The following is a 14,931-nucleotide window of genomic DNA, read 5'->3' as shown; positions in this document are numbered from 1 at the left end:
AGTTCTCATTATGATAGACGGCAACCTGTCCTGAAAATCACATAACATTTTTAAATGTCTGACCAGCGATCCAGTCCACAGCGATGCCCTCCACTCTGCTGATGCCAGTGGTAATAATGTGCTCTCTCCATGTCTGGTCCCTCTTGGCCCTGGAAATTCGGTTCAGGCCCATGTCTGTCCAGTAGACTGTGTCATTGCCTGTAGACAGGGGGCCATATTTCAAAACCAGAGCCAAAACACTGAGCACAGGGTGCTTTTCATGCCCCATGTACTGCATGTCTAACAACTCCACAGCATGGAACAGCAGGTACACCATAGTTGGACAAAGGAAAGGTTTGCATGCAATGCCATTACTCTTGTTGATTTATTCAACACACCATTTGCATAATCTCAAAAGAGCATTTAAACGTCTTGCAAACCTGATGAGACATCTGAGAGCCTACAATCACAGATCATTTACATAAAACATTGAATATGCTGATCTCTTGCACTAACAGGTTATCACTGGGGGTTGAATGCATAATTTGACAGCAGAGAGCGACCCAGTTTACTGTTTATGCACTATAAATGGCCTTGGCAGAGTCTACACTATGGTGGTGTTTGGTTTATTTGCACCCAGCTAACAGATCTCTTACATGTGATTGGAGCTGGCTGGAAGGCCTCCATCCGTTTTGCACTCCAACAAGCTGGCTCATAATGGCATGCAAACTGTATGCAAATACAATCAGCTGTCGTGGGCTGAGCCTGTGTTGAGCTCAGCCCGCTCACCTGAGTCCCTGCAGCGTGCTAGCTTGTGTAGTGGAGGGAACAAGAGAGTGTAGGAGACAAGTGTAGAGACTCTCTGACCATCTGCCCATTCTGCCATTAAACCGAGGTCAGCAATTACAGAAATTACAGACATTTATGGAAATTAGGGGTGTGTCAGGGTGGGGGGATGGATATGGTTTCACAGCTCAGTGTTGCGCTTCCAACTTGTTATTTATGGCAAAAAAATTAAACCTGTTCAATTGTACGCTACATAATGGACACACAGCACACTGTTCTTTCCTTTATTTGCACCAGAGCATAAACAATTATGCAATTTCATTGTACTTTTGTTCGGAAAGGCAAAGGAAGGAGATGCAGAGGCATGGACAGACCACAATACATCGTGAGACTTTAGTACATGTGGGTGTTTGAGTGAATGCATTTATGGAAATCAGGGCCTGTTCCATGTGACTGGCTTTTAATATGATAATTTGGTGGCATAACACAAAGACTTCTTCCTCTATGCTCACTTTTGCTGGCACTTGTCACTACTGAATTCTCCTATAAACGGGCTGAATCATCTTACATCTGAGCAATGACATACTCACATCAGAACAGTCCATCCATGGCATGAATAATGCAAAGGCTGACAAAACCTCCTGCACGCCACCGGGCTGCTACACAGCCCTCCCTCCTGGTAACTACCTCCATTTGATGGATTGTCCAATATATTACTCTGTGTCCCTTATGATGCTGGCTTTAGGAGATATGAGGCATTTATCTGTGGTGCCTCCAGCATCAACTCACTTAACCCATCTCAACCCTTTATCACTACCTGATGTGATGCACAGGCTTGTACAGTCCCCTTTAATCAGGTAAGAAACTGTGCAGCTAATATTAGATTGCATGTCTGACAGTAATCGACATGAAAAATGTGATGTGGGGAACGTGGCGCAGGCTTTATGGCTGATCAAAGACGAAGAAAGTGTATGAAGTCAGAGCAGTTAGAGAGAGCGAGAGAGAGAGAGAGAGAGAGAGAGAGAGGAGGGTGAGGAGTGGCACAGGGATGGATAAAATGGTGGACATGTACCTGCATGGAAGTCCACTCCCACAGCAAACAGGGTTCCACCTATTGGCATGAGAGTCTCTGTGTGTTCAGTGGGGTCGAGAGACATTCCACGCACCCCCTCATGGACAGAGTAAATCAGAAAGGAGCTCAGGCCTTCCAAAGAGAACATCAAAAAGCACACGTGAAAAACAAAATCAAGGACACTTGCTGCCACTCCAAAATAACACAAAATAAGATTATTTATTAAGAAATGCAAATGGTCTACAGCCTCACTGTAAACATGAGTGCTTATCTGACAAGTGGCAAATTAAAGAAAAAAGGCCACATTTATCAAAAATACTTAACACATTTTATCAAATAGTTGGAACATGTCAAGTATCCTAGCCAATCATTGGATGCCTCCTTTATTTTAATTTTTCATCAAAATAGATTTAAATGTACTAAATGCCAAGGGCTAGGAAAGCCCCATTTGGACAAAAGATAACCTGCATCTGGTCCAACGTTTGCTGTCCAATCCCTGTGTTTATCTGTGCTGGCATACCTTCACAGGAGAGGCGGTCGCTGCGTAGGTGGTAACCCACAGTGCAGGCGCAGCTACGTGTGTTCTCGGACGTCGGCAGGCAGAGCTGCGAGCAGCCGCCGTTGTTCAGCTGGCAGGCGTTCCTCCCTGTACAATATGACGGCGACAGGCACGTCAGTAAGGACTCTGGTGGTAGGGCACCGCATGCCTCAGGGAACTGAAGGCGTTTGTCCTGCTGCGTGCTCAAGGGTTGGGCAGACAGTAATGAGACGGGTCCGAATATGAATAGAGGAGCTAATTGCTGCTTGAGAAGTTTAGATGCCAGATAGATTTACATCTGAGCCTGCCTAATGGTAATTCTTTATTCAAGTGGACAGTTTAGTCCATAGCGATGCTGTTAATGGAGCTGCCATTACCCTGAATTATTTGCCTAATAACTCACAAAATGGAAAAGTGATTCTCCAGTAAATCTCAACTCTGGAAGGCACTTTTACAGATTGAAAAGAAGGAGAGGGTATATTTGTGTTATCAAGCGTTATGCAATATTCAGATGATAAACTGCAATAGTTGCTCAGTATAATCTATGCATGAGTAAATCAACAGCAGATTAAAGTCTTTGAAAGAAACAGTCAACCATTTCTTTTTTTTTAATTATTTACATCTCATTTTACAGGACATTTTAATTTACATTACATACGACTACTCATTTTGACAGACCACAACAAAGTAACACCCTTATGCAGATGCTGCGTGCTTACAGGCTGCTTGTTTGGTGCCTCACCTCTCTGGCCGTCTCTGTCGTACACTTTCATGTGCACCACACCGCTGGTTTTGTTGCGCAGCACCACGGGATGGCGGCCATCCCGCTTGGCCACTGTCCCCAGCTGGGCCAGATCCTCATCTGCCCACCACAACTTGCCACCTGTTAAAGCAGATGAATCATTCATTTCCCAGAGCCACAGCCAATATGCTATGGCCCAAAGCCGACCGTTTCCGCACAGCGCGTGGGTACACAGCGGTACACGCCACTGCCACTCTAGCAGGTGAAGTCTGTGTAGGTGAGCCTGAGGGCTGACTCATCCTCGCCCAAGCAGTGAACTCCAACAGTGCAGGAGCTCATGGGGAGGGGCAGAGCCTGAGCAAGAGGGATCGTTGCCTTTCCTGTGTGAGCCAATGAGGTGGCCTGGGACTAGGCAGCCTAGGACGAGGTCCCTCCGTTTACTGAGCCGTTGAAGCAGGGAAGAGGTTGAAGTGGAGCTGCAGATAGCAGGTCCTTCTTTCGTTTCCACTCGGGAGGCTCGAGCACACCATGAAGCGTTGCCGAGATATTTCTTGGCTTCAAGCCTAGACTACACCTGGGTGCTGCAGAGAGGCAGTTAGACCCCAGAGAGCAGAAGTGCTGGGACAGGAGACTAAAAGCAATACAACATGAATGCATGGGAGGCAGGGAAAAGGTAACCTTCATCTTTTGAGAAGAAAGCTAAAAAGTGATCAGGGAAATTATTTTAACAAATGTACATCAGTGGAAAGATGAGGGTTTCAATATTTATTACATAGCTATAGTATGATTCTGGTTACCTTTTTATTGCATGACTAAGGTAAATATAATACTAGAAGGCATTCAAGGCATGAAAGGAATGCAAATAAATTAAATAAATGCAGTGGTTATATAGAACTGAAATGGGATACTGAGTATAGAGATGTAATAAGGGTATCAAACAGAGTCTGAGAACCTGCATTCAAACTTTGGCATGGGGCCATTTACCCTCCTTGTTTCATAGTTGTGGGAGACAGTAAGATTAATATCTTTATGAAAAATGTAATATTTGCTGTGAGTAACTATATAGTTATGCAGCAGGCTTATTATTTATTTTACTTTATTTTATTTTATTTATTGTTATTTATCCTCATTTATTGAAAATAGAAAAGTTTCAGAGAGATCTAGTTATTAAAGTGTAAAGAAATCTAGAGTCTCAGTCTTGCAACTTGTGCAAAACTGTTAAAGATTCCAGATTCCAAGAATATAGATATATTTGGCTAGAACAAGTGTAGTGGGCACATGCATCTTATCGATGACATATATCAGTTTTCTGGTGTGATCAATTGGTCAGAATGAAAATGATGACCTGCAATCCGCCCCCAAAATATTCAACCCTCCAAATTGCCTACAATTGGTCACCAGCACTGTCAGTGTTAATTTGCTGCTATCTGAAGTGGAGGCTCACTCTGATTGCTTTAGCATTTCTCATCAGGAACAATTTTCACTTTAACTATCTGATGTGAAGACAGACATACCAGTCAAATAGACTAAACCTGCCATAGCATAGACAGCACACCAGCCTCAGGTCAGTAAAATTGCTTTAATTTTGTAAGTCATCATCCACTTCGATTTCCTCTTTGTTTCTTGATTAGGGCTGTGCTTTGATGTGAGTCAGTCATTGGATTTTTTTAAAGCATCAATCACATAACCAGCATTAACATCGACCCCACATTACGCAGGGGCTTCTGCTAAGTACATATTCCCTCTACATCTCTCTGCAACCTGCCTGTCACAACTTGCTACTTTACACTTGACCAGTATGTTGGAACCCAAAATCTGTATGACAGATGGCTACAGTCAGATAGCATTTTCACCACAGTGCAGACAAAGAGGCATTAAAGGGGCATAAACTGATAACATGGCATGATGGTTAACCTTGGAACATGCCTTTAAATAAACAGCCCTCATTTGGAAAGAGATGACGAAGATACAGGCCAAAGATCTTAGATCGCAATCTCATCCAATCTGCGGACGGCATTGGCTTAGGATGACCCTTGATGCAGTGTCCCAAATAGCTAATCAATTACACCAATTTTGGAAATCAGAGGGCTAGGAAGGAGTTGTTTGCTCCATACCAGTTCAATAGCTTTGATTAACCTTGAATGAGCTAAACATAAACTACAGAATTCTAATAGACTTGGAACTTTCCACACTTTTAGCAGATAACCAAAGAACAAGAGATCAATATGGCTTAAAATGACATTACAGATTTCACTATGCCATATGTATGATGAAAGCCAGCTGTGGGACTGTCAGTAGTCTTACCATGGGGAACAAACTTGCAGCACTACATTACCATCACCCATTCAAAGGAGATTACATGAAACACAGGTTTACTTTTTAATGATGCGCTACATCTTCACACAAGTGGGCTTATTCTGTACGCAACCTTTATGCTCATTTACCTTTTTACCTTTTATTCGAATCATTGTATTAAGAAAGAAAAAGCTCTTAAGAAAGAAAATGTATTGTCTCCAAGAAAAAGCTCTCTCATCCATGGATTTAAGTTTGCAGGCACAGTACTGTAGAATAAGAGAACTAATAGAGCAAAAAGAACAAGGATGAGTAAAAAAACTTCACCAGATCACATAGGTAAACTGGGGCTCAACCATGAACTGTTTTATATGTTAAAATGTTAAAACTGTTTTATATGTTAATATAAGCAGTTTATGGTCAGAAAAGCCCATCTAGGTAACATCTAAATTTTCACTACCAATCCCTGATGTGCAAATAAAATCCAAAATGTAATCTTTATTATGAGTGGGAAATGTAAGTAAAGTTGAGTAAAGTTTAGTCAGTGATCTCAATGAAATTTGCTACAAAACGATATGAAGGTTTCTCTACATCAATATTAATTAAATCACCAATTAGTAGTATTGTCTAGCAAGTATGGCTTAAGTGAGTTGAACTTCAAGTTCAACAAAATCTGAGCGGAACACAGGATTGTAATTAAATTAAAATGAAAAAACAGGAGAGGTACAAGCAATTTTGAAAAGCTAAGCATTCAAAATATGATATTTCAACAATTGGCAAGTCAGATCAGCAAATGACTGGTTAAGGATTAAGTAGGGTAGTCACGCATGCAGAATTTTCCTAAGGTTCTCCAAAAGTGCAGCAGAACCCACAAGACTTGAGTACATGCCATCCCTCCTAAAGAACCCAGGGTGCTGCCAGAAAGTGTCAAAATGATCCTTGAAGTGATGCAATGCTAGAGTTGCTACACACTAAGGACAAGAGAAAATCCTTTCCCTCAAAATACTACCCACAGAAACACCCACACACATGACTGCATGGGCATCTATCCACCCACCAGAATACCTTCACATGGACAGAGGTGCGCGAGCACACACACATACATACACGCACACACACATACACATACACAAACACACACACACATACACACACATACACACACACACACACACACACACACACACACACACATACATACACACACACACACACACACACACACACACACACACACACACACACACACACACACACACACACACACACACACATCTTTCAGCTGTGCACTTTCAATTGTGCACTTTCAATTGATCACTAAAGAACCAAATAAATAGAAGTCTTGGAAAAGGCCTTACGGGGTACAAATAATCACCTCACCTTTCAGCAAGAGCCATCTGCCATGAAAAGTTTCACAAGAAAAATAGCCTACTAAAGTCCTTTTAAAAGTTTCCCATGTAATTAGACATAGAATGACTCCAACCTAAAGTTAAGCAACATCTCTAGTCCTGCAGATCAAAACAAATGAGTGCAGAACTCTGTCAGTAAAAAGCTACTTGCTGCAGTTCTCTAATAGCCTGTGCCTTTGCCTTAACAAATTTGATAATGTGTGGTACAAGGGAAGAATGCCCAGTTAAAATGACAGAAAATATATGACCAAAGCTTCAGTGACAAACCAAAATACAGGCCACTGCATGCCCCATTAGTTCTCCAGACTAACGCCCTGCTAAAAGCAAGTGCCAGACTTCTGAACACTCACATGTCCCTGGAAGAGCAAAAGAAAGCATTTCTCAGCACATCCAAAGCATTTCCAAAGACACACTAATTGTGATGGATAGCACATAGTGAAAGCAACATTTTGCCATTTTGCTGTAGCCTATTACTTTTTAGAAAGTGTGCCATTAGTCTTTCTGGTGGCCTCTGTTCTGCTTTACTTTATTAACAACTTCAAACCCAAGACTGGAGCACCAGTGATAACCAAGACGGTTTTTAGGTCTCTGTAAATGGGGTGCATCAAACCACCACACCACACCTGCTAAAATATCCTACAGTTACTTTGATCTTGTTCTTTGTTAGTAAACTCAGAATGAGCCCTGGGGTAGCTTTTGTACTGTTCAGGAGGTCCCTGATTGAGCGTTTGAACTTGTTCACCTGAGCTGGTATTGCAATTAACTGCCTGTTCACTTTTTCTTAGGGGATTATACTTTCTGCTTAAAATGCAATATGAATATAGAGGCTTCATAAACATCTTTTACAGAATATCTCTATAATTATATAAAATTACAGTTTAGGGAGACACAGCACTTATTAGATTATTGAATCATTAATGTTCTTCATTATTGTTCTTCCATTTTTAAGATTTTAAGGAAAGATTTTTAAGATTTTAAGGAAAATGTTGCAGGTAACAGTAAATTATTTTAAACCACAACCAGTAACTTATTTTGTAAAAATATATGCAAAAAAAGCAGACACTTAATGACAGCAGTCTCCGCATTCACCACACTTATATAAACTGACATGGTCGTCTCTTATTTGGTCACCATCAACATGAATATGCTCCCTCTGCAGGAGTTGTCTCTAATCCCCTCAGGTAATGTTTCTGTGTTAAGGAAAGATTCATATTTTGTTTTAAACGTGGTCTAATGTGAATGGTGAGATTAAAAAGCAGATGCTCTGCCTCAGTTGGGTGTCTGCTCAGACAGCTAGCTCTCATTATCCTGCTCCATCTGGAGAAAAATGATAGCAGCTTCTTTTACAACATTGTGGTTTACTTTGAGGCCTAGATTTATTTTCCCACTTGATGAGCTATGCTATTTCCAGTAGAACAACTAAATGGAAAACAATTAAATCTCATTTATGTCCCATAATGTACTTTACTCTCAGCAAATCCACAATACAGTATTATACATTTTGGGAGAAACCTTTCAGTCCCTGTACACAATATCTCACATTCATGTGTCTTTCCTCCTTCTCATATCATGAAACATGACCTCTATGGTATCTGTCCCAATGCTGTGGAATAGCCAGAAATCAATGGAAGAGCATAGCAGCCAGCTACCTGTAGAACACTGCCTGCATACACTGGGTCATTGCAATTAAAGTGAAACAGTCAGTTTGTAGGAATAAATAACATAACAGCAGAAGTTTCCTCGACAAAAGTGCATGGATCAATAAAAGAACAGTTTGTTCAAATAGGATTCAAACAGAACAAACTGCCACCAGGGTGCAATACCAATACCACTGGGCTTGTTGATCATTGCACCCTGAGTTTGAACCTTGAAATAAACACCATTTATTAATTACCAGATTTTCATATGACATTGCACATACGTAATCTACGGCACTGGGTTGTTCAAATTGTTCATGTTGTAGTGTCAGGCCACATGCCCTAGCTGTAAATGCTGCTCCTCACTTACCCATGACTGCCAGAGCTGTGCCTTTGGTTAAGTCCCTCTTCATGGTCTCAATCACCTCAAAGCCACTGCCATCCAGATTACACCTGTTGATCGTGCCATTGGCTGAGCTGATCCAGTACAACTTGCTTGCAGGAAAGTCTATTGAGAGGCCTGAGGGGAGAGTTGAAGGTTAGGAGTGGGCCTGATAGATACATTATCTGCTTTCAAGATCATGGCCAGGGGTGCTAGCAGGGAGAGGAGTATGTAATCTCAAAATAATATGTTTTGTTTGTGATCTCAAGGAGAAATGTGAATAGCTCTCTTTTACTGCAGTCTCTTACTGTATTCTGTTACTTGACCACAAGAGGATTCAATCGACAAGATTTAAGAATGTAAATGAGTACATATCTTGACTGAAAGAAGTAAAGGATATTTAGCCAGTTACAGTTTTTCTGTGCTTATGGTCTCCAGGTCATCACTGTGAGAAAAAGATGTTTTGTTCTCAAATGAAAAAGAGCAAGAAAGAGGGGAAATAAAAATGGCATTATGCACTAATCACTGACCCACTGGCTCTCTTTGGTTCTGGTGAAGAACTTTTCTGTTACTCCCGTCCATGTTGGCTACATTAATAGTGTTGCCATCTGTCCAGTATATCTTCCTATGGTGTTACATTAAGTAAAATGGAAAAACAACAACAACAATGCATTAAATATATATATATATATATAATCATGGAATAAAAAACACAAAGAAAATAAAAATTCTTATCCTCATAAAAATTGCCTTTTTGGACTTTCTGCTCGAGACTAGAATATCCCAATGTCCACTAAAAATTACAGCATGCATCTTCTACTGGACATATTAACAACCATAATTGTATATCTTGGACTTCTTACCCTTTAGCTGGATGTACTGTCAGACACTTTGGTTTATCAATCCCATGAATGACTGAGGTTTTAAGAGATCCATCCAGTCGAGCCACATTGATCTGGGTCTCTTCGTTCTCAGAACTCAGCCAATACATATTCCTCGAGAGCCAATCTAACGCTAATCCACGGCAGTTCTGGATATCTGCAAATAGTGGAGGCCACACTGATTGTTGTCATCAACATGAGCACAAGGACAGCGAAGGACTGCAAGGCACTTCTGGAAGAGCCCTAGAGGGCACACTCAGACCTCTGTTTGATCCAGTCCTACTGTGCATATATTTGTCCAGCAACAGTTTAGATGTTAGGAAAAGGCAACTCTAGAAAGTATATTTCTAATATAAAGTGTAGACCATCACAGCATGAAGCAAAAAAAAAACGCAAATGGCTAAGACATAAAATGATGGTGACTGATTTGGTGCTTATCAAACCCAGTGAGGGTGAAAAGGGCTGTCTGACTTACCTCCTGATATGACTGTCTCAAGGCTTGTTCCATTGATAAAGGCCCGCTTTATGGTCTGAGTCTTCACATCTGCCCAGTAAATCCGCTCATCTAGAGCATCGTAATCCACGACTGTGACATCATCAATGTCAGGAACAGTCAAAGCGGTCATGATGTTCATGTAGGGATTATCGATATCCACACCTCGGATCTCAGACCGCCTCACATAGAGCAAAAACCTCTTCAGTGCTGAAGCGGCACACACACGCACACACACACACACACACACACACACACAAGCCCACCAATACATGCTCTGTCAAATGTACTGCATATGAAGCCCACACAGACACACAGATATGTACAGCACTGTGGGTGAATAACACTATATGGGGAAGTAAAACAGATTATTCTACCATTCAGAATGGTTATATTCTGACAAAAATAATTTTATCTGGAATATAAGTGAAGTTTTGTGACACTAAATAGCATTTCATTGTAAGTGGGTCAGGGAGGGTTGGCAGACCTTTGCAGGATGCAGAATCTGCCTCCTGATTTAGAATGTTATAGCATCAGTGACTTCAGCAACCCAGATGCTCAACAGTGAAACCATGTCAATTGAGAAGGCTTTCTGACGTAAAGACACTGCAAAGTGCTTTCCACTACCAGGGGGGTTGTGGGTTTCCCAAAAGCATTGTAACAAAGATCATCATTAAATGGTACAGCAAATCTCTCTCTCTCATTTCAAATGTTTTTAACACTATGATGCTTTTGGGAAATTGCAGCAGCTGCAGTACAGCGCAGGGGGCTTCACTCACCCACACAGGAACGGTTGTTGGGAGAGATCTTCATGAGGTGGGGACAGGAACAAGCTGCAGTGCGATTGTAATCGATGAGGCAGAGATGTGAGCAGGGCCCTCTCCCACCGTTCGCTCCACAAGGGTTGGATGCTGAATTACCAGCAGTGACACACATTCAGACAAGCCAAAGGAAAACATAACAAGGACAGAAATCAATACCATGTCAACTGGGTCTTGGTTCAAAAATGCAGCCATCTTTAATGAAATCTTAGCTAGCCTTCACAGACATCAACTGAACAAACCACGCTCAAATCTAACTTTCAACACAGAGAGACAATCAAAAGGCTGTGTAAAGCAGTTACAGTGAAATTTAAAGAATTGAATTATTCTTAATGAAACTAAAACCTTTCAGGCCTGAACTGGAGGCAACAAAATGTGCTTACACATAAGAAGAGTTAATCAATAAAGGATATAAAGCAAATAAAAAGCCCCCCTCCTTCAAGTTTGGATGTAACATGGTAAGGGTGTGGACATATCAGGACCACAACTAAAACCTCAAAGGCCAGTGCGGTACTCAGAGCAAAGAACCTCCTCTTCAGTTGCCTGCACAGTGCCACACACACCACTCTTACAAACTACCCATATCCTCATAACCTTTCTGTGCAGGAGCGCAGCAGTGTGAAAGAACTGTAGTCTTCCGGAACGGCGCTAGCACGTCTGTTTCATGAGAGCAACGGCCCATTCCTGCTATACTTCATCGGGGACTACTGCTGACCAGGCAGATCAAATGATAATGGCTAAGAGGTCACCAGAGAATAGTTAATTATCTCTCTACTCCTTCTCACTTTTGATGGCAACGCTCTCTCTGTCAGCACACCAGGGGAGCCATTGAAACATAAGCAAATGTGCAGTAGGAACAACTAGATGTTAACAGAGGGGTGTTTTGATATAACTGGCAGTGTTAACCATGATTATATATATATATATATATATATATATATATATATATATATATATCACTTAGTATTAAAATAAGTCCCGGGAAAATAACATACATGATCTAAAAGTTGTTTTTCCTTGAAAATTTGTCTAAAGTCTACATTTGTCCACTTTGCCTCATATTTTTATAGCTTGGCTTGAAGAGTTCAAGACCTGGCTGCTGTTCTCTGCAAATGGTCTGCTAATGGATTTATGACGTGATATGACTCTTCAACATGTTGTTGTTGTTTTGGAATGGACTGGGGTTTACAATTTGGCATGTCATATATATTTGCTGAATTATCTGTGAAGGTTGACATCTTCACAGCTCCCAAATAATACAACACTGTTCCCAGTTTAAATTCCTTTAACCTTTGAACATGAATCCAGAGCTACAGTGCAACTAGTTGCATCTTGTAAATAAATAATTGCTCTAACAGGATTTTGGAAATGGGCCCACTATTTTTTCCCCAATGCTGATCTAGTTTCTTACATGAAGTCAGCATATTTTACCATAAGTGAAAATAACTAATAATTTTAAGTGACTAAATTATAGACTAACATCGCAATGAATTAGTTATCCATTCAACTGGTCTTCGGGGGGAATCTAACTCGCTAAAAAATACTGGATAAATACCGGCAGTGCACTTGACTTGTGCTGGAAGGCAACACTCTACTGCCTCATTCTCACCATAAATGGTACAGAATGTAATGACACACTTTATCAGTCTGACCTGGCAAACATCATCAGTATAAGTTAAGAACTTATGAACTTATAAGTTCAAGATCAAGTCTTCTTGCTTTGCCTAGATTGAACATAAATCTAAAGTGATTTCCACTCTGTCAGCAAACTAACTAATATTCTGAAATGGGATGCTAAGCAGCCCAGAACAAGGGTAAAAAGTTCTTTAGACATTGAAGATCTGGCACATTTTCTCTAACCCCACGTTAAGGCACCTTCAGTCTTTCCGCCACACATTATGTATTTACAACCTGCATGTTGACGCCTGCAGTCTGGCCCCATTAGCCTGGTGTGCATTCCCCCATCTCACTCCCTACTGTTCTCCAGAGGTTCCTTGTTCTCCCCTGCCAGCACAGCAGGACTGAATGCAAAACCCGATTTCCCTGGCCTGTTAGTGGCCCGAGCCTGCATGTTGGACAGCGGTGATAGCCAGCGTTTCCCGATGGGCTCTTTAAGATTGGATTAGCTATACTTATTGGCTTCCTTGGCAACGCAGCACAATTTGTCAGCACTTATGAGGGTAAAACAGTCACTCGACTGCTGATACAATGGCAGAAGATCTGAATGTAGCCCAGGTGTTTTGGAAGGGTTTTATGCTTTTTGGGGTGGGCTGAACTGATGCAAATGAGATTACTTGGGATGATGAGCATACACAGACACACTACATTTATGGGGAACTGAGCACCTGGCACACTTTTAACATCAGTCGACTATAAACATTCTCTACACCCAAAGCCAAAGTTGACTTTACTATGTTCTTGTTACCATTACTACTGCATGTGTGACTGGGAGGGACGCAATGTATCATATTTAATGAAGCACAACAATACAGACTTATAGTATGTCTATAATAGAAAACATGCGTGCTCTGCATTTTATAACAAAATTTACTTCTACTTATCATTGATGGACGTTACCTATTTTTTCAATTATCAAACCTTTTATAGCTTATGAAGCTCTGGAAACCACTTATTACCTCTGCTGCCTTTTTTCTGAATTCATTATGCTGCTATATGTTGGAGTGGATAAAAGTCAAGGAGGACAAAATGTGCACTGTGAAGATAAATTGGGGTTGTCCCTACTGGCTAGGAAGGAAAAGAAAAGAAAAAAAAAACAAAACTCCTTAACACCACCATGACACAATTAAAATTAATTTAGGTAGAGTAGGGGAACTTATCCAAAGCCTGCATTAGGCTGGCCTGTTCTCTGCATGACCCCTTATTTAATTATTCAGCCACTTCAGCCACCTCCATTGAAGCTTCTCTCTGACTGGGGTAGAAATGAATGAACAGCAGAAACCAGTTCAAATGAATCTCTACCATATAGAGTGGCCAATGGACTAATTCACTCTGTGTCTCCCTCTTTAAAATTTAGAGCAAGGTGGATGAAATTTCCACCATAAAATCCCACATTGCATGGTAACAGTCATAAGAGAATTTGTGAGAGAAGCTTAATTGTAATTGCTCTGTTACTGGCTGCCTTTTTGGATCCCATGGGAGGTCTGAGTACCTCGTATGATGGGAATAGCAGTATGGAAACAAACCACAACACCAGAGTCCTCAACACCAGTGAAATTGCTGATTTAGAAACTAAGAATCTGCTCACATCTGTTTCATACATGGCCTTGAGTTTCTTGAAAGGTAAATAAAAAGTAATGTATTGTTATCATTATTATTAACAAGAAATTATGCTATTACTGAGCTAAACCACATCTCAGATGTTGTATTTCAGTTAACTGGACAGCAAAGAACCAAGCTCCATTGCAAGATTCCCAGTATATTACAATAGAAGAGAAGTATTTACCCTCTGGTTGTCTGCTGGGATGATAAATCTGTAGGTCAAAAGGCTGGGCACTAGTCTTCTGGATAACTGTCACATTGTGTCCAGTCCATTTATTGGCTCTAGCCAAAGTATTGGTCCTCCAGTCAGTCCAGTATACGCTTCCTCCAAAAAGAGAGACTGCAAAAGGGTGGGAGAGGTATTCATGTCCTCTGAGGATCTCAATCACCGCAGTACCATCATACAAGGCTGAGTAGATGGCATCCGATCTGTGGGAAAGATAAGAAATATCACGTCAGGTCTTCTCACCCACACAAGTCTGGTAATGCTCCGTTGACAAGGTGTGATACTGCTGACAGATGTGCTGGGGGAGTCGTCAGACAAGAAGCTTCAAGTGAAAGTTGGACTATGTCCGTATTTTTCTGCAAACACTGTTGCTTTCTGGAGGATAAAAGAACAT

General features: G+C 41.1%; 1 protein-coding gene across 5 annotated transcripts in view; it reads right to left on the bottom strand.

The window, feature by feature from the left end:
- The window catches only part of lrp1bb (low density lipoprotein receptor-related protein 1Bb), a 218,232-nt gene that overhangs the window by 69,355 nt on the left and 133,946 nt on the right, over positions 1-14,931 (bottom strand). For all 5 annotated transcript variants that reach the window (XR_014125233.1, XM_027032840.3, XM_081720521.1 and 2 more), the window contains 10 exons: positions 14,496-14,740; positions 10,991-11,122; positions 10,194-10,421; positions 9,701-9,875; positions 9,368-9,462; positions 8,826-8,975; positions 3,118-3,258; positions 2,358-2,483; positions 1,838-1,969; positions 64-198 (listed from right to left, as the gene is read on the bottom strand). Coding sequence is in view for 4 of the 5 variants with exons in the window: in XM_027032840.3 (XP_026888641.3) it covers positions 64-198; positions 1,838-1,969; positions 2,358-2,483; positions 3,118-3,258; positions 8,826-8,975; positions 9,368-9,462; positions 9,701-9,875; positions 10,194-10,421; positions 10,991-11,122; positions 14,496-14,740 (1,559 nt within the window). In the remaining variant the exon portion in view is untranslated. The remainder of the gene's footprint in view (positions 1-63; positions 199-1,837; positions 1,970-2,357; positions 2,484-3,117; positions 3,259-8,825; positions 8,976-9,367; positions 9,463-9,700; positions 9,876-10,193; positions 10,422-10,990; positions 11,123-14,495; positions 14,741-14,931) is intronic.

Source organism: Electrophorus electricus, chromosome 9, assembly GCF_041902795.1.
Source record: "Electrophorus electricus isolate QZ-2024a chromosome 9, ASM4190279v1, whole genome shotgun sequence".
In the NCBI taxonomy this organism is placed as follows: Eukaryota; Metazoa; Chordata; class Actinopteri; order Gymnotiformes; family Gymnotidae; genus Electrophorus; species Electrophorus electricus.
The sequence above is the reverse complement of the archived record's forward strand: the minus strand, read 5'-3'. Positions and strand labels throughout refer to the sequence as shown.